Below are 25,940 nucleotides of genomic sequence, written 5' to 3'. Positions count from 1 at the left end.
TGGATTGTTACTAATGTTCCCAGATTTTTGTTTTTTTAAGGAACTCAAGAAAAGGAGAAACATATCTTCAAGTTAAAAACCTTGTTGCATTCTTTAAATGCTGAACTTCTTTTAGACAAAATTTCAAAGCTGAGTGTAGGTGGAGAAGCTATAAATAACCACATTTGTGCATGTTCCTTCTGTACAAGACACAGAAAATATGCTCTGCATCAGCATAGAAAGATGCTGCTGTGCTCTGCATGAAGCTTCTCCAGGCTGACAGGTAAATTATTTCTCTTGCAGTTATGCTGCTGGGTTCCTATTTGTGAGTCTTTCCTGCAGCTCTCAGGAATCATACCTGGCACTTGGCTGCAGGGTAATGAATTGGCAATACAATTTATCAAGTCTGTCAGACTATGACCAATGGTAATATTCAGAAATTGAGAAATATTTTCTTACTTAAAGCATATAGACAATTTTAGTTATTGCTGTCCATAGCACTAGTTAGAATGGTGATTTTGCTCCTTCTGAGACCAAGACATTTTTTCACAACTCTCCCTTTCTTGTTCCATATTTTTCCTTCCACATCATTTTTCCAGAAGCAGCTGCTGGGTCAGACATGGCTGTGGCCAGCTCTAGTCCAGGTCTGGCTTCCCCCATCTGGGCAGTTTGCTTGGACATAATCAGAGTTTACTGAAAGAATGTCACAGATCTCTCACAGCTCAAGAGGATGGGAAGAACATTGTCCAGGCAGAGTTGGCATTGAGGCAAAGGCAACCTGAAAATCTCTTGATTTTTTGCTCAAGCAAACCTCCATTTCATTTTCTTCTGTTTCCACCACTTTAGCTTAAACTTTGAAGTTCCCAGAAAGAGAAACACTTGAGCTCAATGTCTGGCCTAGTTTCTTCCTCATGTGCACACATAGAGGATTTCTACAACTCTTTAGAACCAGCAGATAAAACAATATCCTAATTGTTAGAAACATCTTTTACTTCAACAATGCTCAGACTTTGCTGTGATCATGTGCACTTGAAGTTTTATTAATTCCTCAAATAATTATTATTATTCAGACTTATGAAAACCCTTCTCAGCAAGAAACAAACTCGAGCTGTTCAGAGAAAAGAGGAGACACTCAAATGATTCCAGGAGTGACACTCATGAGAAGAATGAAGAGCAGAAGTGTTTGGGGACTTTCCTTGAGCGTCTTTTTAAAGAAAAGCTCAATTTTCCCCAAACCAAAATTTTCTGTGAAAAAGTTCCTTTCTAATTTTTCTTCTAGTTTGATGGCTACAGCATCCCTTCATCCTGAGTTTCCTTCTCTTATTGTTTCCTAACACCTTGTGGACATTGAAAACCTGAGGAGGTAAGCAAGTACAAACCATATCCAAAATACATTTTGATTGTTTAAAGTTACTTTTTGTTGGAGGAACAGGGAAAATAATAAAGTTTCATTTTGTGGTTTCCCTCCTCCCCACAATTTTCCTCCTTATTTGGGAAGGGAATCATCTGAAGGTCAGAAAGTTTTATATGTTGCTGAAGCCAAAAATAAAAGTAATTTTCTCCATCTCTCAATACATGTTCCATCTAAAAAAATACAAAAGGCAGGGAAAAAAACCAAGTCAAGAGCTTTCAAAACAAAGGGAGTGGAAAGGTGAAATACCAATGGATAGGCCTAAAATGTGTTTGGTTTGCATATTTTCACATTTGAAAGACATTTTTGTTAAAGGGAACCACAGTGTAACATAAAAGAAGTTTATAGCTGTAAAAGTATACAGGAGTTGGAGCCAAGTAGCTCTGTCTAAATGTGCCTGAAGGGTTACCCCAGCCTAGGCAATAGCTTCCAGAGCTACAATCCAGGTTACAGCTTCTAAAAACAAGCAAGAAGCTTTCTCTAAGAGTTCCCTGTGAGGAATATGAAACAAAAGAAGTTGCCTAAAAGTCTCCTGTGAGATAAAACTCTGCATTTAGTTCAAAATAGTGCACAACCTCTCTTCCATGGAAAGAAACACCAGAACTCATCAGTCAAGCTGGTTTGGTAAGGCAGCTAGCAGAACCAGGCACAGGAGATGCTACCAGAGCAAGGAGCTGCTGCCCAGCACAGGCAGGGAAGGCATTTGTGGCATGGAGCAAGGCTGAGCTGTGAGGATGAGCAGCACAAACAGGAATTACTGGAATGGAGAGGAGCAGTGGGCAGAGACAGGTCATGGTGCCAGAGCAGATCAGCCTAAGTTGACTCTTGCTACCCAGAAAGACAAATAATCCCAAACCAGGAGTGTAATTCATTACAGAGGGGGAAAGTAACCAGCTGGCTGAGCAGCTGCTCCATGGAGGAAAACACAGGGAAAAGTGTTAGAGTTATACATTAGCAAGTAGCTTTCATTATGCTCTTTGTTGTCTGGCAAGGTTTTTTTCTCACATCAATGAAAACACCTTTTGTGGGCCATCAGTCAAAAGCAATATGAAAGAGGATTGATCACTCTGAGCGACAGGACCATGAAAAAGCTGGGAGGCCATATGAGGAGATAATTGAAAGAAAAGATCAAGGGAAACAAATGGAGTAGAAAAGAATGACTATTTTGGACTCCTAAACCAGTGCCTAAAATAGCATATTTATTTCTTAGCATAACATACCTTTATTTAATTTTTAGATAGTCCCAATAAATCCTATAAGACCTTTCCATAAGGGGTAAAACTGGAGTAGCAACGACTTTGTTGGTTTAGAGCAGGGATCAGACATCCTGACATGAAAAGTTCTAGTCATGAAGCTTGAAGTGACCTTTGGCAGGTTGCTCAACATCAACCTTTTATAAAACCCATAATCCTGAAATTAAATAAACCTTAATAAGCAAGAAACACTACTATTATTGTTACTTCTTAAAGTTACAGGGCAGAAAGTTTTCTGGCATTCCAGTCTACGTCAACTCAAAGACCTTCTTTTTCTCCATGTCCTTATGGCAATTACTCATTGTAGCAATTGCTTTCAAAAATATACATATAGTTGGAGAAAACTCTATTTTATTTCTCTTTCTTTACCACTGCAACCCTTCTATTTTTGTAGGGCTAATCAGTAACAGACAAGCCTAATTCTCTCTCCTCCTTTGCCATGACATTAAGAGCCAACAATGCCTTTCAGAAACAATAAACTACACATGATATTTTCAGGAATCCTGACATGCAAACAATCCTGGGACAGAAATAGATAATGAGGACAGGATACATAATGACTACAAATTCTGTTTAAGTGTAACATCAAATTTTAGCAGTTTGCTGAGGACTGACTTTCCTGCAGAATGCTGCAAAGCAAATCTGGAATCAGGAGGACACTCAATGCCCAGAAGAATGGCATCCCACAGGATTTGGGCTCCTGCATCCTAATAAATCCCACCCAGCATTAGGTAGTGAAATGAAGGTCTTGTCTGAAGAGCTTACATTATAATTATTTCCCTGACAGTCTGGAATAAGAGAGGGAAGTATCCAAGGAGAGTCACTCTCAGGTGATGCCATTGTCTCTCCATTGCTATAAAAGGAAACTCTGCATTAGGCTCCTGACTTGGATGATTCAGTTATGCTTCTAAAGACAGGCAGGATAAATACAGACCATGGATCATTACACCTGCCTACAGAGAAGGAACTGCATCTTTATATTGCCTTCTCCATGTCTCCATGCTATGACTTGTTTCCTCTTCATCCACTGAAAGACAGACCCAAATCCTCAATGAGTCAGTATGATTTCAGAGGGTTTCCATGAGAGCTTCTTAGCCTAATAACCCAAACATTTGCCATTCAAGAAGGAGCAAAACAGACCACCTGAGAGGAGCTAGGTCTTGAAGGACCTAAACAAGAAAAACACTTTTTGACAGACAAAGGAATTTTTTTCTGTTCCTCTTCTCACTTCAATAGGTTCAGAGAGCAAGCTGGCTCGTTCAGATTTCTTCAGATCTTATCTCCCAAGACAGCTGTGAAGCTCATAAAAGTGTTCTTGCACTGCTCATACATCAGTGCTAAGAAAACTTCAGTTGGTAACTGAATCTGGCCCCTGCAGTTGGATATCCCTTGCACTACTGCTCTGTGTATAAATTAAAAAGTGATCATTATTATTTTTTCATCAGTGACTCTTTAGGAGCACGAAGAACAATGGTCTGCTTGTCTTAATAACTGCGTAAAGGAAGAATGAGACAATGGTTGTTTCCAGATAATTTCAAGTTACACTTTAAGCCAAATTATGAAGAGGACAGTGTATTGTTAATCAGCAACCTCTAAAGGATTTCCAGAATAAATATCTTTAAATAAAAATTTAAACCTATAGTTCTTTGTGAAGAATTTTGGCACAAAAATAATGCAAGATAATACTGGTCTAAGCTTAAGAGCATTGTCAGACATTAAGAACAGAGCTCCCTTTCTCTTACGTAAAGTATGTAAAGCAATTTACTTTTTAGGCTGATAGCTGCAGACATCAGAAGTGTTCTTATACCATAACTGATGAGAGGTTAGAGGGTGCAAGTGTCCCAGGTTCTGCCTGGACAGAAACACAGAGCCTGCCTCTATACCAACAGCCACTGCCTGAACGTGCCCAAACAGCAAACATGATTGCACCCTCCCTCAGGAAACTCTGCTGTGGCCCTTCAAAGGGAGGATTCCTAAAACAGAGTCATTGATAAAGAGGAAAAATGCACATTACTTCTTTAAGTTGTGCTCTTTTTCTATGAACCCTGTCCTGTTAGTGTTGCACAACCCTGAGCACACTGCCAATAAATGCTCCATGTCTTTGTAAGCTAAAGGAGCTAGAGAAACATCCCTACAAAATCACCAGAAACTGAAGCAATACATGGGCAATATTCTCTTTCCTAGTGTGGTTCCTTGTGCAGCAAATCCAACACAATCTGGTCAAGGAGTACCAGGGGTTGTGTAGCTGTGCAGGGTGCTCTTACTCTGTACTCTGTCACCACTAGAGCTTAGAGAAACATCCATAGTAATGGATGAAACTCCTGCATAATCCCATACCACTGTGGGTTCAAATTAAGGAATGACAGTCCTTTTTTAACAGATCAAAACAAGCAACTAAATCACTCAGCAATGCTTGTTATTTAAGTGGCTATTTTCACAATGTTTGCAGGATACTAATCAGCACAAATAAACCACCACTTTACTTCCAGCACTGGCTACTTATAAGACCTCTTCAGAAGATGAGTGGGGCCACAGATCCCTTCAATGCCTGGGCTCACACTCACATTGCCTGAAAACGTTCCCATTTTTTGGCAAGAACAACAGGAATAGAATGAAAATTGCTGTGAAAAAGCAATTGACAAAATGTTTAATTGCACAGTCTGTGATATGGATGGAAGCAAATAGAAAACCCTTTTACTACAATTGTACATCCTTTACTGCATAAATCACAGAATCACAGAATTTTCAAGACTGGAAGAGACCTATAAGATCATCTAGTCCAGCCGATGTTCTAACTGTTCAACTAGATCATGGCAGCAAGTGCCACATCCAGTCTTTTTTTAAATTCTTCAAGGGATGATGCCTCTACCACCTCACTGGGTAAATGATTCCAGTTTCTGACCACTCTTTCTGTGAAGTATTTCCTTCTTACTTCTAACTTACATCTAGCTTGACGCAACTTGAGACGGTGTCCTCTTGTTCTATCCGTTGTCGCCCAGAGAAAGAGGCCGACCCCCAGCTCACTACAGCCACCCTTCAGGAAGTTGTAGAGAGTGATGAGGTCACCCCTTAGTCTCCTTTTCTCCAGGCTGAACAACCCCAGCTCCCTCAGTCGCTCTTCATATGGCTTGTGTTCCAAGCCCCTTATTAGTTTCGTTGCTCTCCTCTGGACACGCTCAAGTAACTCGATGTCCCTCTTAAAGTGAGGGGCCCAGAACTGGATACAATACTCCAAGTGAGGCCTCACCAGTGCCGAGTACAGGGGAAGAATGACCTCTCTGTTCCTGCTGGCCACTCCATTTCTGATACTGGCCAGGATGGCATTGGCCCTCTTGGCTACCTGGGCACACTGCTGGCTCATATTCAATCGACTGTCAACCAGCACCCCCAGGTCCCTTTCCACCTGGGCACTATCCAGCCACTCCATCCCCAGCTTGTATCGGTACAGGGGATTATTATGGCTGAAGTGCAATACTCGGCACTTGGACTTATTGAAGTTCATCCCATTTGATTCTGTCCATTTGTCCAGCCGTTCCAAGTCTCTCTGCAGAGCCCTACACCCCTCTAGTTGATCTACACTCATACCCAATTTGGTATCATCAGCGAAACTACTAATAAAAGACTCTAAGCCCTCATCCATATCGTCAATAAAAATATTGAACAAAACTGGTCCCAACACAGAACCCTGAGGGACACCACTGGTGACTGGTCGCCAGCTGGATGTGACACCATTCACCAGCACTCTTTGGGCCCGGCCATCCAGCCAGTTTTGAACCCAGCAAAGGGTATTCCTATCCAGACCACGGCCAGCTAGCTTGTGTAGGAGTATGCTATGGGAAACAGTGTCGAAGGCCTTTCTGAAATCCAGAAAAACAACATCTACAGCCTTCCCTGCATCCACTAGCCGGGTTACCTGATCATAAAAAGTGATCAGGTTAGTTAGACATGATCTACCCCTCCTAAATCCTGGAGGGGTAGGTCTGGCTAGGTCTGATACCCTGGCCATCCTGCAAGTCTTGCATGATGGCACGTAATATGAACTGTTCCATTATTTTGCCAGGTATAGATGTCAGACTGACTGGTCTATAATTGCCAGGATCATCCTTTGCGCCCTTTTTGTGAATAGGTATCACATTGGCCAGCTTCCAGTCATCTGGAATCTCACCAGTAATCCACGACTGTTGGTAAATGATAGAGAGTGGCTTTGCAATCTCACTCGCCAACTCTCTCATCACCCTGGGGTGGATCCCGTCTGGTCCCATAGATTTGTGAATGTCCAGGCATTTCAATAGTTCTATAACTGCCTCTTCCTGGATAATGTGGGGACCATTCTGTTCCCTAAAACCATCTACCAGTCCAGACGGACGGGAGTCTTGAGGGCAAGTTATCTTCTCATTAAAAACCGAGGTAAAATAGGCATTGAACACTTCTGCCTTCTCCTCGTCTGTAAATACTAAATTACCACCTGTGTCCATTAAGGAACAAAGGCTGGTCTTACCTTTTTTCCTACTATTAATATATTTATAAAAACGTTTTTTGTTATCCTTAACAGCAGTCGCTATCCTGAGTTCAAACTGGGCTTTGGCCTCCCTAATTTTTTTCCTGCATACTCTAGCAGCCCTCTTGAATACATCCTTGGAGACCTGACCCTTTTTCCAACTCTGATACGTCCTCTTTTTATTCCTAAGCTCTTCCAAGATCTCCTTACCCAGCCAGGCTGGACGTTTGGCCCGTTGACTGATCTTTCGGGATACAGGAATGGTTTGTTCCTGCGCCTTCAAGATCTTCTATTATTTAAATAATAAAGCAGAGAAGTGCTACATCAGGGGTGTTAGAGATGTGTGTGAGTTTGGAGACACGTGCACATAGTATTTAGTTGGTCCTTTACAGCTGTGTACGTAAAAGTTGTATGGTGTTCTATCAGAATTGTCTGCTGAGATATTCATATCAGATTATAAACCAAAGGCATCACCAGCTGCTGGAAGGTCAGGGTTAGTGAGGACAAAGGTATTTATCTCTTAGCCATGGATTACAAAAGGTTGTTTTCTCTCCGGTTGTATCCCATTGGGAGAAGATTGCCAAGAACTTTTACCAGTACTAATTCAACCATAATTAGAACCTCTACTCACTATCACTTATGGCCAGTAAGGCCACACACGCCTTCTAAGCTCAGAGAAAGTACAGCAGTAATACTCTGAAAATGTAAACATGTAAGTGACAAACATTAAATGCATCTCATGACCACATCAATTTACCAAAGGAGCTGTGAAAACTCTCTAGGATGATTTGAATTGTAATGTTTTAATTAATGACTGACAGTGGGAGCTATTTACAGGCTAAATCTGTTCAGATGGCACACAGAGCATGTGATGTATTCTTGCAGGGTGATGCAGCTGAAGTCATCTGGTAGTAAATATAATCTTGACTTAATTATAACGTTCTTTTCTCTTAGCAATTGTTTATGAATAAATCTCTAGTTTTACAAGACCAAGTGAAGGTATTATTGTAAACAAAGCATAAAAGCAGATATATTCTTTTATTTCCTTTCATTTCCTTTGTCTCTGAAACAAACTATGACAAGTTGGAAAACTACAGAATGCTGGAGAACTCTTCACTGCCTTGAAGGGACCAAAACAACCATGTGTACACAGGGAAATGGGGGAGTAATACACAGACCTAATCCTCTAAAATCTTGTGTAAGTGCTAAATGAAACATAAACTCAAATATCCAAGCATTCTTCTGCAAATGGACTACATAGATCACATGTATCACATGGAGTGCTCAGCATTCTCAGATAGTGTATGGAGACAGACAGATGTTGGCAGGACATTTTTCCATACAAATGATGTCAGGATCATGCCCTGATCTGTTTTCTCTGCCAGTAAAAGCCAGACACATTACAAGTTAAAGTGCTTGGTTATAAAGAGAGACAGCCTTTTCTCTTCAATACTCTGCAGTCTCCCACAGCAATGGCAGCTGGTAAATGTAATGATATCAGAATGGCCACATGGCCTTTTTATCCATCACCAGAAGGCAGATAACCACATAAGGAAACCAAAACTATGTCCCTTAATGTATCTGGGCATGAAGCCAACAGAAGGCAAATCCCAAATTTAGAGAAATCAGATGAACCTGACACTAGTCTAGCTTGACCTTCTCAGTAACCAAGAGGATTTGAGACATCACTGCAGCTGGAAATGCAACAGCTCCAGCTTTCTTATCACTGCCTACCCTCTCACCAGTAAATGTTTGTCAGTGTCATCTTGCTGTTCACCACTGGTCTTCATCTGCCATAAGGTTTTCATCTGCTCCATTTTGCCATGCAGAGCTACCACAGCTAACTCAACACTTTTCATAGCCAATAAACCACCAGCACATTGTACCTCTACACCCACCTATTCTTCCACTCTTCATTTACAGGCATCCCAACCAAAGTGAAACAAGAAGAAAGTAGCACCAGCAGTGTTCTTCAGAAAATCATGAGTCTGTGGAGAAACAGGCTGCCTGTGCCAGGCTGTGTTGGCATGTAGTGTGGAAATGATAGAAAGACTGAGAATTTCTGTGAGAAGCAATGAAGGCTGCAGAATGAGAGTATCGGTGTGACTGTCCTGACATGAAAGTGTGCTAAAGTACCATGTTCAAGGTTTGCCCAGATCATTTCAATAATGCATCAAATGGGTCTCCTTTCTCCTACTTTAACAGGTGTGCTTCACATGAATGAGTTTAGAGTGGAGAATTCAGGCAAAAGTCTTGCCTGTGTGAAACAAAGAGGATGCAGAGGCAATGGGGTGAAGAACAGCCTTATAAACTTACTTCAGCTATTTCTAAGGCTGTTTGATAACATTTCATGGTACAAGCTTTTTGCTGCCCTTGCTGTTTCATGGTGCTGTTGTTCATGGGGCAAAGGGAACATGTTAAAGTGCAGAGATGCACAAAGAGGCTGGGAGGATAAATCGGGACCTAACAGTGCAAAGCAGTGGGAATGTGAGAAAATATGAGAACAGTTTGAAACCTCAACAGAAATGGTGCTAATTGGATGGTAAATTATCTGCAGAAGGAGAAGACCCAGAGCAGAGAGGAGCAAAAGGGAAAAGGTACCAAAAATGGGCCAATGCATCTGCAGCCACTACAAAATAATGGCATGAAAGTCAAAGGGATTTTTCTTCTCCCTCGAGGGACAGGATCTCAGCACCTCCTCCCACAGCTGTGTTCTAAAGGGATCAAACAGTGCAGTTCTTCCCTATCTGAAACCAGAGAACTTCTAAAAAACAACTGAAGCAATGAAGTATTTTACACACTCAGCAACCCAACATTTTTATAATGATCCTAAATACTTCTGGTATTAAAAGAGTTTCTTGTCAGTTCCTGCCTGTGTTGAACCTCATGGCAGCTCACAAATTTTCTTAACTGCTGCTGCTTTTGTGTGAATAGTGCTCTATTTCCTGGGAAGGCTGCAAATGCAGTTTCACACCATTTATTTTCTTTCCTTCTTTAAAACACTATATATTCATAACTCAGCATCCTCAGCACACCATTATTTATCTTGGTTCACACGTGCAAATGGATGTAATTGTATTAATACATAGATGTAGTAGCAAATAGTCTTGTAAAATGTCTGATGGTGTGAGGTAGTGATTATTTCTACTGATATTTTATAGCCTAACATTTCTTACATTAATATTGTAACTTGGCAATCCACAGTGTTTACACTGTATTTTTATACAGCACAATGCATTTCAGTTATGCTGCAACTGCAGGGATTTTGTGCAGTTCATGCTGAAACCCAGCTAGAATCAGAAGCATTTCTTTGACAGTGTGAACCTCTGAGAACACAGCCCTGACGTGCCATTAGTACATACAGCAGGCAGTCTTGCCTTCAAAATGAATTTCTAGATAACTAGAAATTATATGAATGAGCCCTGTTGGACACAGTTGAACTCTCAAATCCAGTTCAAATGGCACACACTTGGCCTACACAAAGCCTTCATCCAGCTAATCAGTTCTGCAAGACTTCTCTATTGTCTCTTGATATTCCATGTCCAACTACTCAATCCCTCTGACAAGACTAACCAGAATAGTTAGATAAGCAATTACTGATCTCTCAGGATCCATAAGAGTCTCTTCTTGGAGATGTCTTTACCAAAATCTAGTAGCAGACTGAGAGGATGCAAAATAATCTTGCAGTCTTTATTAAGACATGCAACACAACAAAACCTGTCCCTATTAACATCCACGTGTGAGACAAGATTGATGCACAACAGGTGACACAACAAGAAAGGCATGGATGAACAAGGGAAGGAGTGCAAGCTCTGCCACACAGGTCATCTTCCACCAGAACTTTTACTGCACTGGGCAACAGCTGGAGAGGGTGAGCCACAGCATATCCTGACAGGAAAATGGCACCTGTTGGAAACTGTTTAATTCTGAGCTGTGTGAGAGGAATATCTTCCTTGGAGAACTATGCTGTATCATTATGTGTTCAGAAGACAGAGAAGTATAATGAACTCAGGGCTCTCTTGTCAGGATTTCTTCTCCCACATCTTTTCATTTTAGACTTGAACTAGGAGGAACTCAGTTGAAGGTTGTTAAATTTTGACAAGGCAAGAGATTATTAGAGATGAGTGTTGCTTATGATCAGTGACAATATACAGGTAGACAGCTTCATCTACCAACTGATGGGCTTTTAACAAAATAAGCATAATAGGAATTGCATAAGAGATATACAGGAGGTGATTAGTTTCAAAAAAAAAGCCCTCATCAACATACTCAGATATCTTCCTCCTCCTCATGGAATCTACAATTCATATTTCTGTTTAGCTGATAATTTCATTTATGAGTTACAAAGCATTTGTCTTGAATAGTACAGATGTTTAGTGAACAGAATGATTCATCTCTTCCTCTCTACTTTCTAAGTAGGACAAAGGGATGCCTCCAGTGTGTGCTAGGATGAAAGCATGTCTGTCATTAAGTTGTTGCTTCCCAGATAATAACTACCCATTAAGAGAAAAATTTGGAAAGACTGCTGCCAAAAGAACTCACACAGAGTAATGCTCTCTCAAGTGATTGTGCTCCAGAGACTCTTACTGCCTGTTTCTTTTTCTCTCACCAAAAGCCACAGTACAGACAAAGACCTGCTCCTTTTGAAAACCAGTGACACAGCTTCATTGCCTTGCATGTGTGGGAAGTAAAATCTGAATGGGAAGTAAAATCATGAATGAACCTCATAAACACCTCTACTAAATTCAGAAGATATAAGAAAGAAAGTTTCAGTTTGGAAAGATTGAACAAAAGTGTAAATCACCCTAGGGAATGAAGAATACCTAAGATTCTTATTGATGTTAAATACCACAATTAGAAAAAGTATAAAACCATCAGAATTTAAAAAACACTTGATTTTTCAGATTTTAGCCCTAAAACTGTATTAACTTCATATCGTTTGCTGAAAGTATTCTAACTGAATAACAAATACATGCTTTGTTTAATATATAGCTTATGAATTTCATTACCATGCAGTATGTTTGCTGAAACATAATGAAAGAAAAGTTGCTTAAATTAAGCATCTGTTACATTCAGTCCTAGTTTTAATTATATATATCTCATGAATATTTTTGTGGTTTTAGAGGAAAACCTGAGTAGGTAGAAATACTGGCAATTTTTTGAAGATGGCCAAAGAAATGGTCACAAATATTTACAAAAAACATCTACAGCTACAGTTCTGTCTGTGTTGGTGCACTCACTCCAGTTATGGCACTAATAGCACCACAGATTTGCACATTGAATAACAGTTGCCTGTCTCCTGTCCTTGTTGGTTCATGTCTGTTTTACATGTGACAGCTTTGTTGCTCCATCTCTACCTCATTTTTCACTTGGAGGAAGGCAGTGGCATAAAGAACCCCAGGGACATTAGAATGCTCCATAAACATGATTAGAGCATTCAGCCTCTTCATTTAAAGCAAGTACCATATTGCTCCCAACATCTGCTTTGGGCTATTATGGGGCCCTTAAGCAAACCACACCACCCTGAATGAGCAGAGCCCTGGAACATCTGTGGATTGTGCCTGCATAGTTGGCAGCCACAAACATGGCATCTCATACTTATTGTCACTCACCCTCTTGTACTGGCACTCACATGGACTCCTCTGGGAGAGAAAAGTTATCCACCTGGAGCTGAGGTTCTCTGAGACAAACCCGTGCTGTATAAACTGCATTTATGTGAGGAGAGCTCTGAGCATTGGGGTGTGCACTTCACTGGAGCCAGCAAACTCATACCATGGGTATGTGGACTCCATAAGTGGAGTAGTAGTGCAAAGACCATGTAAAGAGCACCACTAAACTGTCAGTTTATATTGTTTCCACACTGAAAGGTGAAATACACCACAGTTCAATTGATTTTTACACTTGAAATTCTTTTTTCTATTAAACATCACTTTATCGGGAACAGTAGAGTACCTATAGCTAATTGCTCACTCGTGACACTCGTGACAAATTAACCACTGAAAATAGTGTCACATTCTTACAGGGAATGGACTGATCAATATTCAATGGACTGATTGATGATTTCCAATATGAAACCAAGAGATACTGAAAGATGCATTACGATTTTAGTAGATTTCTAGAGCTGTGTGTGAAATCTTGCTTATGGCACCAGCCTCTGGATGAGTCACTAACCTTTATGGCTGCAAATAAAGGGTCATTTTTTACCTTTTTAGTGGGGATATTACCTGTTGAACATCCTGCTGGAAAACACAGAGCTGCAGCCTTTGATGTAGCCGGACCTTTCTGTGTTGCCAGATGCTTTCTAGGCGCCGCTGGTGATGCAGGACCTCATGTACCACATCCAGCACCTGGTGAACAGCCTTGGAGTAGTTTGCAGTAGCAGTGAGGGATTCAGAATTCCCAGGACTCAAGGGACGCTGCAGGACATCCAGCAATGCTTTTCCATCCTGGCTCACCTGAATAAAGAAACAGATCTGCTTCACTGCACTGGTACTTAAATATCTACCAGCTGACAGAGAACAGCCTAGCTCATTCTTTTTCTGCTGTGTGTTCTCCTTATTTCAGTCAAAAAGGAAGAAAGAGCTCATAACATCTCTCTTTGACTTGTACTTACACATGCAGCACTTGCCTTTGCTTCCTAGTGGCCCTGCTGTGTCACTCAGCAGGAGCTCAGGTACAGCACTGCTGGGGCTGCACACAGAGATCCCAGGGCTTTATTCCATGGTGACACTTGGGCACTGAAAATTCCTGACACACACTGCTTGGTGACAGGTGGCATTTGCAAGAGCAGGCCTATCTTTGTGAGGAGGTGGCATTTTAAGAAAATCACAGATGGCAGAGTCATTCATATTCTGTATAATAAAGGAGAGTCCTTCTTTGTAGGATTACTAAGTATGTCTATACATTGAGAAGTGCGACATTCCATTCTGTATTTCATTCAGAGGCAGTGAAAAATAAATTAGTATATGACTGATTCTTTTCTTCCCCAGGAACAGCTCAGAGGGACCTATGGTCTCAGTTTTCAATAGACTATGAAGTTTGCTGGGAAATACAAAGCCCTCTGCACACATGTAACCTTTTTCAAGCATATTAAAAGATATTTACAGATGCAAAGGCATTTGGGCATTAAAAAAAATCAGGATGCCTGGTTTTTTAATGTCAGATTTTTATTCTGGAACATTCCTGGACCATTTTCATATTGCAGGGGCAAAATGATAAATTTAACCATAAAAACCAGATTTCTGCTAAAAAATGTGTGCATGCACTGATTCTCAAAAAAAGGCTTTTTGAAATAACTTTTCCATTACAGATTACAAAATTAAAATATTTTGTTCAACAGAAATGGTAAATGAGGACACTATTGGAATCCCTCTCCTTTGCCAGCCTTCTTTTTGCTTTTCCCTCTGAAACAAACTGCAGTGAAAATGACAAGTTTTCCTGAAAAACGTATTTGTAAGCAATCACAATCACCAATCCTGACAGAAAACAGGGTAATGAATGTTTTTCATCCAGTTCAAATTTGGAATATTATCAAAGTTAAAACACACCTCCAGGATTTCCAAGTCTCATTTATTCCTGTATTATAAGTTGCTTATTCAAATGTAGAAAATATCCTTTCAATGCCCTAACTTTTGGCAAGCCATGCCACGTCCTGGTCTGTGGTAGCACTGGGTGTCTGGTGCATTTCCAGAGAAACCAAGAGACCTTTTGAGATGCATACTTGCAAAAATTGGAGTCAAATCTCATCATATTTATGACTATTTGGTGGCCTTAAGAAAATTCTTGGGGTTTTTTGAAGTATTCAAGGTAATTTGAAACTAGATCAGGAAATAACTGGAGAGTACAAAGGGAGTGGCTTCCCTCAATTTCAGTTGCTGCTGAAGATCAGCTGGAATAATTTGCACATGCTGGAGCCCTTTAGGGTCACAGAGGGAACAACAGCAGTGGATAGTGGTGATATGATGGAGGATTTTGGGAGGAAACATTGAGGTACAGGTGTTACCTTGGCAAGATTATGAAGATGGCATTAGCTGCTAGTCAGGAAGAAGCAGCTTCCAGAGGAAGAAGATAAGGCACACTACATCCTATTTTATCAGTGGGAAGACAAGCAGCAACTACTTAATTGCTGGGAACAGGAAACCAAGGCCATGGACACATGTGGGTGCAGATTATTGCACAGGCTAAATCCACTGTGTAATTCACTGTGTTTCTGTTACTGGGATTTGGGTTTAGAGGGGGTTTGAATCACTCCCTGGGTGGTGTTCCAAAGGTTTTAATAGAGTCCCTGCTGATTTACACTGCTACAATCACAGCAGAACTGGGATTAAAAATAAAGGTTCAAAAGTTTAGCAGTAAGAGATGTGATTGCACAGAAAATACAACACACGTTTTACTCAGGAAAACTTTCTTACAAAGTTTGTGCTGTAATACAGACCTATTAATAGCTACACTTCTGCATTGTCTCACTCCTTTCTCTTCTATGGGATTTAGTAGGTTTTTATCTGTTGCATGGCAATTTGCTTCTGTTGTCTGTCTAAAAAGCCTCAGACATTACAAGTTATGATTTTCCCTGATGGGGATAACCTCCTGGTTATTCCCTGGACAGACAGAGATAAAACACCAGATTTGAAGTCATTGTGTTGTCCTGTTAATTATCATCAATACAAATCAGACGCTATTAGAAGTGTTCGTCTGCTCTCCAATTTATACCCCTGTCCCAATCACACTGGACTAAATAAATTAAAATGAGCATGGTGACCATCAGGTAACCAGTGGCACACATTATTCTCAAAGATAACATAGATATTCCAGGGTTTCATATCATCTGCAGCTCTGAAATTCTTCAGCTTAAAAAGTTTGTTTTCCAAAACTGTGACTATTATTGCATTCCCAATCAATAGCTCAGAAGTTCTGCACTCTCAGAGTTCCCCAATGAGCAGATTTCTGAAAGGACCAGTCTCAAAATTGGAGAAGCCACCTACTGTGCTCTTTCATTCATTTCCATGTTCTCCTCATAACTGCAAAAATAAATCAACAAAGCTCTTTTCATGAGAATCTTTTCAAATTTTTCAAGGATTGTGCAAGGAGACAAGGAAAACAACCCAGGTTGGTCCCATCCCTTCACTTACATCTTATTTACAACATATTTTTAAGTATTGCAAAAGCCTTAAGCTAAATAGACCCACACCCCATGGCTTGCAATCCCAGTAAGGTATAAGATCCAATGTTGCATTTGTCAAAGCAAACTGCTGCTGGACTCTGTGAAAGTTTAGCTCACCACCTGACACAAAACACACACTCCTATCACCTGTTGATATTCCTGGCTTTCTGGTAGGGAAAGGATGGGCAGAATGCAAATGCTTCTGAAATAAATTATCTGACCTTGGGTGAACCAAAGGATAGATTTGGTTCATCCCATGACTGCTGTATGCAAAGATAGAGAATAAGTGAAAATCTGCAGATATCCTTTATGTCCTGAGGATATATATATCCTCAGGAAGACCTCCAGAGCCTTGGAAGTGACAAGACTAATGGTGCCATCTGTGAAACATGTACAGTTTGCACTAGGGAAAAAAAATGGGGTTTAGAGAAAATATATAATTCCTCTATGATGACCAGAGCAAGGCATGAGCATGTGGGAGATACATATATATGTACATATATATATATTATATATATTCACATAAATACATTTGTTTTTTTAATCTGTCCTGGAGTCTTCATTGGTAACTTACTAAGTATAGCAAACACTACCAGAGTCCTCCAGTCCAGCTTGGAAAACCCTGCAAGGAGCAAAATCCCCAAAATCCCTTCACAGCCAGAGAGACACTCCAGCACAGCACAGAGGAACTGTCTTTTTGTCAGTAGCTTTTATGTTATGCTGTAGCCTGAATGGGGAAAAAAGCAAGAACTTCATGTGGGTTTTTTTGACAAAATTCCAGAGAATTTGTCTCAGCATTCTTGGCATCCTCTTTTAAAGGAAAAAAGCACATAGCCTATTTAGGTTGGAGATATTTTACAACAGTATATACAAATACATCTGAGATGGTGCTTAGGGACAGTATTTAGTGGTAGATGATAGTTTTAGCTCAGCAGTTGGACTCAGGATTTTATGGGTCTTTTCCAGCCTCAATGATTCTAGATTCTATCTAAAGCAGTCTTTTGAGCATTTGTTGCAATTAGGACTTTAAATTTCTCTGTACATTGAAGAAAAAGGCCTTTGGCATCCTTTGAGCCATTGGCATACCTGTGCTAGAGCCAGGACTCATCCACAGAAAGAAAGCGAAAGGAGTAAAAGTGCTGGTGGCAAAAAGGAGTTCCCAATTCAGCAGAGACAGAGAAATGCCTCTTCTTTGGGGTGCCAACACTGGTTCTAGATTTCACTTCTGTATGATTTCAGATTTGACCTTTGGTTCTTGCCTTACAAGCAAATTGCTGGCAAGTCATGTACTACAGCCTGGGATTGGGTCTGACTCTATCTTTGAAAGAGTTGCAGGAATGGAAAGGAAATCCTACCTCATTTAGAAAAGCCAAGCTCCTAAATGCAGCCTTGTGTCTGTTATCACGCAGCAGACACTCACATTTGCTCTGGGACAACATACCTCCGTGTAAGCCTGGGTCACTTGCTCGTAGAGGGTCTGGTGATGGTGGATGGCCAGTTCCAGGTCTTGCATTTCTGAGGGGAGGCCTCCATCACTGCACATTTTGCACCAGGCATCCACACCTGAAAGGAACTGAAACAATTCCAGGAACAATGAGCAACAGTGACACAAAACACCTCACCAAAATTAGAGAATTTTGCATAGTGCCACACATGACTGCAGCAGTGACTGAGGAGAACACAGAGGTTACAAAGGAGTCCTTTTGGGCACCTTGGAAAGGCACATTCCTGTCACCTCCTCAGTACTCTGAAGGATGCCTAGATCTAAAGGAATGTTTTCTGTTTCTTCTGGGTTAAAAATAAATCCTTATTTAAGCAGGTTCAGCAAACACCCATTCTAAAAGCCCTTGCACACCATCAGGGAGGCTACAACACTGCAAAAGGGAGGCTGCAACATGTTTAGAGAAAAAACACCAGTGTGAAGCACAGGGAACAGTGACAGCTCCAGCTACATTTGGCATTGTCTCATCTGTCTGTCTGCCCTCATTTACCTGTCCTTAAAATTACTCACATGAGAAAACTCCCATTTAAAATCACTGCTGAGATTCATCTCAGTGAAAAGCAAACAGTCTGCATCCAAGGAGCTCCATCCCAGGTCCAGCCTGGTAGGGTTACTATTAGGATGCCAAGGCTTTAAGCCCCTGTGTCCCATGTGCTTCTGGCCCAGGTCAGCAGTGATCAGATGCCATTACCATCTGATGGCTGCAAGGCAGCCAGCACAAAATGAGCTGCTGGTCTCAGTCCAGTTCCTGGTGGGCAGATGTCCATGAAGAGGGAGAGAAAAAAAAAACATTGCCATTGCAATTGATATGGTTTAGCGCCTTGGTTGGAAGCCTTAACAGCCAGCCAGAAACTGAACACTTTGGGGTGCAAAGGGGTGGAAAAAATATTTTTTCCTACTCTAAAGGCCTCCAGAGCAATGCTGATGCACTTTGGCAGAACAAACTGAGGAAGCTCTCCTGGGTGCTGCCTGCTCTGTAAAAGAAAAGAGGAATTTAGTCTCTAAGACTCCCACCCTGTTTTTCTTTTAAGGAGAGCTTGGTTCAATGACACAGCTCACATGTTCATATTTTGTCCATATGAGCTGCCTAATGCCACCTCACTACTTCTCATTAATGCTTTCTCTTCCTCCATCTTTCTGTTAAACCAGCCTGCCACACCTTGGGCTATTTATAAAAAAGAACAGCTAATTATGTAACAGATGTAGTGCCCTGTAGGACGAATGTATAATGCCACAAAAGCACCCCAGGATCACAGCTTTGTCACCTCCTGAAGTGTCCAGCTGTGGCTTGTTAGTTAAGCACTCACTCACAGCATGAAGGGCTGTGAGATTCAAAGCACAGAATTCCAATTCAACTCTGTCTCTGGCATCAGCATCCTTTTTTATTGGTAGTGTAAAGCTATTCACCATGCTGCTGTGTAATCAAGGCTCTAAAGTGTTTGCACTGTAAACACTTCTGTGCACAAAGATTTGTGACAAAAGACGAATTCCTAAGAGTTCATGTCTACAAAGTACAAATCTACCAGTGAGGACTGTGCTTTCTAGAAAGCCAGAGGCAAGGATGGCAGGCTCTCCTGTACTGATTTGACTTATGATCTGTTGAATCTGTTCAGATGAAATCTCCAAACATCCCTGCATAAAGCTGAAGTCATCACATTTTTTGCCAAAGTAATGGAATTCACATGATTTCTGACGCAGTTTAAGAGTACAGAGATCAGATCAATCCCTTTTGGGGCCGTTCCATGAATCTCTTGGCCAAAACAGTGAACAAAAGACCTTTACACCTCACAGATGAGTACTCCTGCAGCTGGAATCACACTGTTATGGCTCTTATCAAAACTGATGATTCTGCCCATTTCAGTAAAAGCTCTTACAGTCATGTTGCTCATCTATTGTCACATCTCCAGACTGTGATTTGCACATTTCATGGGAGAAGTCTCAGGAAGATCCACTGCACACGTGCACCTTGCTGGTTTGCATCTATCTTTTGTACATAGACAATGTCACAATTACTTTGTTAATTTTGCTTCTGCCACTAGCAAGAGCAGTTGGCATCTTCTGTTTTAAAAAGTTTAAAGAGATGCAGCTTGTCAGAGTTTGATATTCTGAAAGAGTGCAGAGTGGTCTGTGCTATGTGTGCAGAGTCATTCAGGAAGAGCAAATAGGGTTTTTTTTATGGATTGTTGCAAAGTGTTAGTTTAGGCCATAGCGCTATCGATTTGGATATTTTCAAAAGAGCAGCTTTGTTAATTTTTTATTATTTGTCACGCACTGTGGCAGACAAAAACATTATTTAAATGTAACTCTTCATGCTACAAGCAAATTCTTATCACAACACAAAATCACCATTTGACTGAGTTGCAAAAACTTGCATTTAAAATTGTAAAATTGTACTAACTGTTAGTTTGGAATAGGAGTCATTGGTGTCTACTAGAACTCAATACCATTTAAATGAAATGCTTACATTTGTAATTAGTTTATTGACTAGAATATCCCCTATTTGGAACATAAAACCCCCTTAAATATGATTTGAAATGACAGGCTAAAATAATTGTCCATGCTTTACAAGGATTTAGGAAAGATTAGGAAGAATGTCTCTCAAAAATTAAAGAAGCCCCTACAGTACCTTTGTGTCTCTGATCCAATCCAAAAGCATCTTTAAAATGATGACCTATACTTACTCCTAATCCTCAACCTGACTTGCAAAATCTGTATGAAATTCTAACAGGTAATAAAGGATTGTCAGACTTATTAATTTTCCTCAGGGACTGCTCTGCTGTACCAGGTGGTTGCTCCAAAACACAGCTCAGACATTTTGTACTCTGCATTTCTCTAGATTTCTTGCTCACTCTTTGCCTCTGTGTGCAAGATGCCAGATAAGCAGGGTGAGTTCACCGGGACCCAGAAAATCTAAAACAAAGTTCTAGTGTGCTTTCATGCCAGAATGGTTATGGGGAAAGATGGGAAGACATCTTTCCTCAGTGACTCTTAATACCTCTTGCTACCGTGAATTTTTCAATTTTTTGTATGAAGCTACTTGTATTTTTCCTGATGCTGTTTCTGGAATTTCCCTATATATCTTGGTCTTAGTCCTCCATCTTATCAATATTAACTGGCTTTCTCTTTTCTTTTCTTTTCTTTTCTTTTCTTTTCTTTTCTTTTCTTTTCTTTTCTTTTCTTTTCTTTTCTTTTCTTTTCTTTTCTTTTCTTTTCTTTTCTTTTCTTTTCTTTTCTTTCCATTTCTTTCCATTTCCATTTCCATTTCCATTTCCATTTCCTTGGTTCATACAATGGAGTTGAAGATGTGCTTAGATAGATCCAGGCAGAGCTGAGAGATGATAACAGTAATCTTCCTGGTTGGTGAGTAAAGTAATATGAAACAAATGGTCAGGGGTCACTTTTCTGAGAATCAGCATAAATATCCAATGTGTGCAATTAACACCTACTGCCTTAAACAGTAATTCTGCTCATGCACTTCTGAGGGTAGACTCTGAGCTAGAATTAATTGGTTGAGATCTCCTGGCTAATTCCAAACATTAATTTGTTCATTCTGACAGGACCTGTAGAGTGAACATCTTATGAACACTTTAGCCCATTCAGAGATTACATCCAAAATGGGGAGGACACCTGTGTGGGTGCTTCCTCCATCTGGTGGTTGGCGAGCTGGAATCTCATCTGGAGTAAATCAGCAAGTTCTCTTGAAATCTCAGTGAGATAAGACATGTTGTCTTACATCCTCCTGACACTTTGAAGAGCTACAGACATATATAAACCCAGAGAAGCAGATTCCCTTTAGCTCTAGAATATCTCCATGTTAGCATGAGAAAAGGAGAGGAAATTAAAGAAAAAAAAGCAGGAAGAAAACACCACAGAATTGAGAGATTTGTAGCAGGTGGAATCAGAGGACATTTGGGAAACACCTCCAGTGAATCTGTTGAGTGGTACCTTGACCTGGACAAAATGGCTGTTTTGAGAGAAGTCTACTGGCCTTTGATCAGACACTTGTGTTGAAGACTGCCTAGCTGGAGGCTATGTAGTTGGCAAGGTTGGTCTTGTTTTCTTTCTTTTCTTCTATTTTTTCCTTTTCTTTGCTGTTTTCTTGATGATGGTTTCGTACGTATTAGCAGTGCTTAAAAATTTAAGAAGGACAAGTATGTGTGCACACACTAAAAAAAAAAAAAAGGAAAATAAATAAATAAAGGATTCATTCATCCAGGAATGAATTCAGCTGAGTAGCTGAGTCCCATTCATACATGCCACATGTATCTGCAATAAAAGCCAGGAAAGCACTGTGATTCCGAGGCACATGAAGACAGATGTGAGGTTCAATTCCCAGCAGGGTTGACTTAGCCTTTCATCCTTCCAAACCAGACAAATTGCATTCTGTGCAGTTTTCTGTGTGGGGTCTTCAGGAAGAGACCTTGAGAAAACAAGTTTCTTCCTGCTCAGGTTGCATATTATAGATATTTCATAAATCTCTGTCCCCAGCCAACAACTCCCTTGCAGGCTGGGGTGTGCCAGAGGCTGAAAGATGATGGTCCTAGAAGGCTGGCTTCCTGTTGGCATCACAGAGACCTTCAATCAGCAGGAAGGGATGAACAAAAGGACTGCAGGAGCTTACTGCACCAGAGAAGGAATGACAATCTGCGCCAGAGATCAGTGAGAGGGAAGCAGGGATACACTGGAAGAACTGGCTGCATCTGCACAAGATTACCCTTACTGAGAGAACAAAGGGAGCAAAAATAGATTTGATCTGCAACAGAGGAAATAGTGGGTTTATCTGTATCTTTGCTTCACAATAGCACCCTATTTGACAGTAAGCCCTATTTACTGTAAAATAATGAAGCCCTGATTTGAGTTAAAAAAAAAAACCCTGGTGGATGCCAACTAATAAAGAGTCACATTTGGAATTAATATTTGATAGACAACAGACTTAGTTACAGACCAAATCTCAAACACCTCACTATTTATACTGTACAGAGGTTAAATGACCAAATTATTAGCTCAAGGCATTGGTTTATGCCAGAGTTACTAAGGCAGGGATGAAATTTTAGTACTGGCTCATGGACACAGTGACATTCACATTTCTTTTTTGTGGCTGAGTTCACAGGTTTCACTTCAGAATTTCTCTTCCTCTGAGTTTTCTCTTACTGCAAGTGAGGAGCAACTGCTGGCACAATTAACAAATTTTCCTGTCTGTTAATAATGACAAATTGGCTCCTGTCAGACAACACAAACTTCAGTTTGTTGGGAAGAGGTGACAGGCAGGTCAATATAGTTTTCTGGTTTATTACGTTTCATGCTGCACAATACCTCAGCAGCTCCTCAGAAACAACTAACAATACTGACACTTCAGAAAAATAGAGGGTCACTCATGAAAAAAGGAAAACAAAAAACCCCAAAACACTATGAAGTGGTAAAAACTACCCCAAACATAACCAAGCAAACAAGAACTATCTAATTCATTAATAAACCCTAACATTTTAATTGTGACTAAAGCCTGCCTATATATCCTTCGATTTTCCTTTATGAATATATGATGATTGACCAATTACTAACATGAAGACTACACCTAATCATTACAGTACCCATTGTAAGGAGTTGAAAGGTTTTTTACTGGGCATCTTCATACATTATTAGTCCCATCAAAGGCACTGAGTGTGCTTACATGAGTAAGTGCCCAGTAGGGTGAGTAATTGCTCTATGCTATTGCCTGTTGTCAATAAGAAGCATGGACTAAAGAAAAATCCATTGTAATTTCACAGTCAGAAACAAACAATGGGCAAAATCTTTACTCTTTAAGATAACCTCTTCTACACATATATTCTGGCTTAACAGACACAGTTTCCTTCTTAGCTCTTACAATTTCTTCTTCAGATGCTTCAACTATGGGTTGAAATATAAAATAACTATGGGTTATTTTATAAATATCAAGCACACCCACTTAGTAACTTTGGTATTAACTACTTGGAAAAACAAGCACACAAACAACACTGAAGAGAGCCCCAAAGCAGTGTTTGTCACTGGAAAATGAATGTAATCAACATATCATCGATGTTGAAGCGTCATCATTAGGTGAACCTGGCTTAGATGCAAAAAAAAAGCACAAGGTTTATTCAGTTACATTTTAAATCTTTATTCTAGCTATGAACTATGGAACTGTTCTAGTACTAGTTAAAGACACAAAATAGAGTTCAGGGGTATGGAAAATTTTCTTTGATGTTCACAGCTGTCTCTGAAATCTCTGCTCAGTGAGCTCTAACAAAGTCTGGGGCTATGGAGAGCACTGTAAGTGTTGGAATGAATTCCGTAATATTCATTAACAATAATATTCTTTTGCTCCCAGAAATTGCCTGCTGGTCTACACCTTTGTCATGTGTGCAATATTCCTCTGCACATAGAACACATACATGAGTGCAAATACTATTTTCCTGACCATAATAATCCTGAGCTTATTCACAGCTCTAATGAAATAACAGAAATGAAACAGCTTGTTAGTGCACCGGTGTACTTCAGTTATGATCAGATTAATAAAGTGAAAAGATGTCTTACCCACAAAGGGATATGGGCTGTTTTTAGGGTGGAAATATTAGTTTGTTATTGGAACACTGAGCCCTCAAGAACAAAGCTCTCAGCCTCACTGCACAGAAGCCAAAACCCATCAAGCATTAACTGCAGCATCATCTTTACTGAGGTAGCAGGGAACCATCCTGCCTCTCCCCAGAGCCACTCACCTGTTCAGCTTTCTGGTGGAAGACAGCAGACATGGCTAAGATGGTGCTGCGCTCATCCAGAGCTGCAGCAAAGCTCTTCCACTCCTGATCCAGCTGGCTGGAAATTTGTTTGATTTGCTGGGAAGCATAGTGGCCTGCCTCGGAGAGCCTCGACGCCACAGACATGATTCGATTGATGTTGACATAGGCATTCTGAAAATTAAAAAGCACACATAAATAAAGAGAAGGAAGAACTGTGACCACCCTCTGCATTCATTACACATTCCAAGCACCATCAGTTGGAGTAAAGCCAAGCAGTTCAGTGAGAGCAATCAGCCACCTGCTTCAATATGCGTGGAGAGCAGGCAGAATACCTTCCACTCTAAAAACACATCCCTCTGGATTCTTTCTGTGCATCTATGCCATTATCTAACACTGTTATCTCCCCCTCTCTCCTTGAATTCATTTATGTAAAACTAATTTGCCATACTTCAGCTACTCACTCACCTGTTACTCATTGCTTCTATATTATTTCTGATATTTTTGTTGTATTAATTCATTAATTTCTGGATGCTATGTCCACATATTCATAGGTAAAAGGTTTGATTTATGCCCTTTGAGAACTGTCTGATAATCCTTTATAGACATGTAATGTCAACAAATGGAAAAGTCTTACAGAATTTAAAAGAGCTCATAAGGCTATCCTATAGAAATATAAGTGTTTCCATAGAAATGTCTATTACATTATGGTGTTCAGTTAAAATGTTATCTTTTCTGCAGGCTATTTTAAGCTGTTCTCCAGCAGAGATATTATTCAACTGTATTCTGCATTTAGAAGGATTCAAAAGCCTCTAAAAGGGTAATATTTTCTGTTCTTTCATAAGAATTTTCCATTATTGTTTTTATTCAGCCTCGAAGAAGTGGAAGAATAGTTTTTTTTCTCAAACTGAACCTCAGACAGCGATGTAATTGCATTACAATACCCCCATTCTGCATAGGAATGTAAGCTGAAAATAAATAGTCATCATGACAGTGTCCCACACTGATGCACCATCACAAGACAAATGACAGCTGTCCTGCAGATTCCTGGAAAGTCACTTCATGTAAGCACTTTTCCTTTCTCCTTCCTCCTCACCAGAGGAAAGGAACATCTCAAAATTTGAGATGTTTTGCTAATGATGACTTACTGCTGCTTTCTTGTCTCTCTAAAATATTTCCAAGGGGCTTTAGAAATTTCTGGGAGCAGAATCTGTAAGACCCTCAGGCATAAGGACAGACACAGCCCTGATGATTTTAGCAGCATTACTCATGGGCAAATAATAAATCAGAGATGGAAGTGTTTGTTGGAGCAGGATCTCATCAGAGTGAGTGGGAGCAAAACGTGGAAAGATATCTGCCAATCCAAACATGAAATGCAACAGAGCA

General features: G+C 40.3%; 1 protein-coding gene across 2 annotated transcripts in view; it reads right to left on the bottom strand.

Annotated features, from left to right (window-relative positions):
- KALRN (kalirin RhoGEF kinase) overlaps positions 1-25,940 on the bottom strand; it is a 466,317-nt gene that overhangs the window by 222,401 nt on the left and 217,976 nt on the right. For both annotated transcript variants that reach the window (XM_059476128.1, XM_059476127.1), the window contains exons 7-9: positions 24,537-24,728; positions 17,743-17,874; positions 13,366-13,596 (exon numbers count right to left, since the gene is read on the bottom strand). In XM_059476128.1, coding sequence (XP_059332111.1) covers positions 13,366-13,596; positions 17,743-17,874; positions 24,537-24,728 — 555 coding nt within the window. The remainder of the gene's footprint in view (positions 1-13,365; positions 13,597-17,742; positions 17,875-24,536; positions 24,729-25,940) is intronic.

Source organism: Ammospiza nelsoni, chromosome 7, assembly GCF_027579445.1.
Source record: "Ammospiza nelsoni isolate bAmmNel1 chromosome 7, bAmmNel1.pri, whole genome shotgun sequence".
NCBI classification, from domain to species: domain Eukaryota; kingdom Metazoa; phylum Chordata; class Aves; order Passeriformes; family Passerellidae; genus Ammospiza; species Ammospiza nelsoni.
Note: the sequence above shows the minus strand (reverse complement) of the source record. Positions and strands in the feature narration are given on the sequence as shown.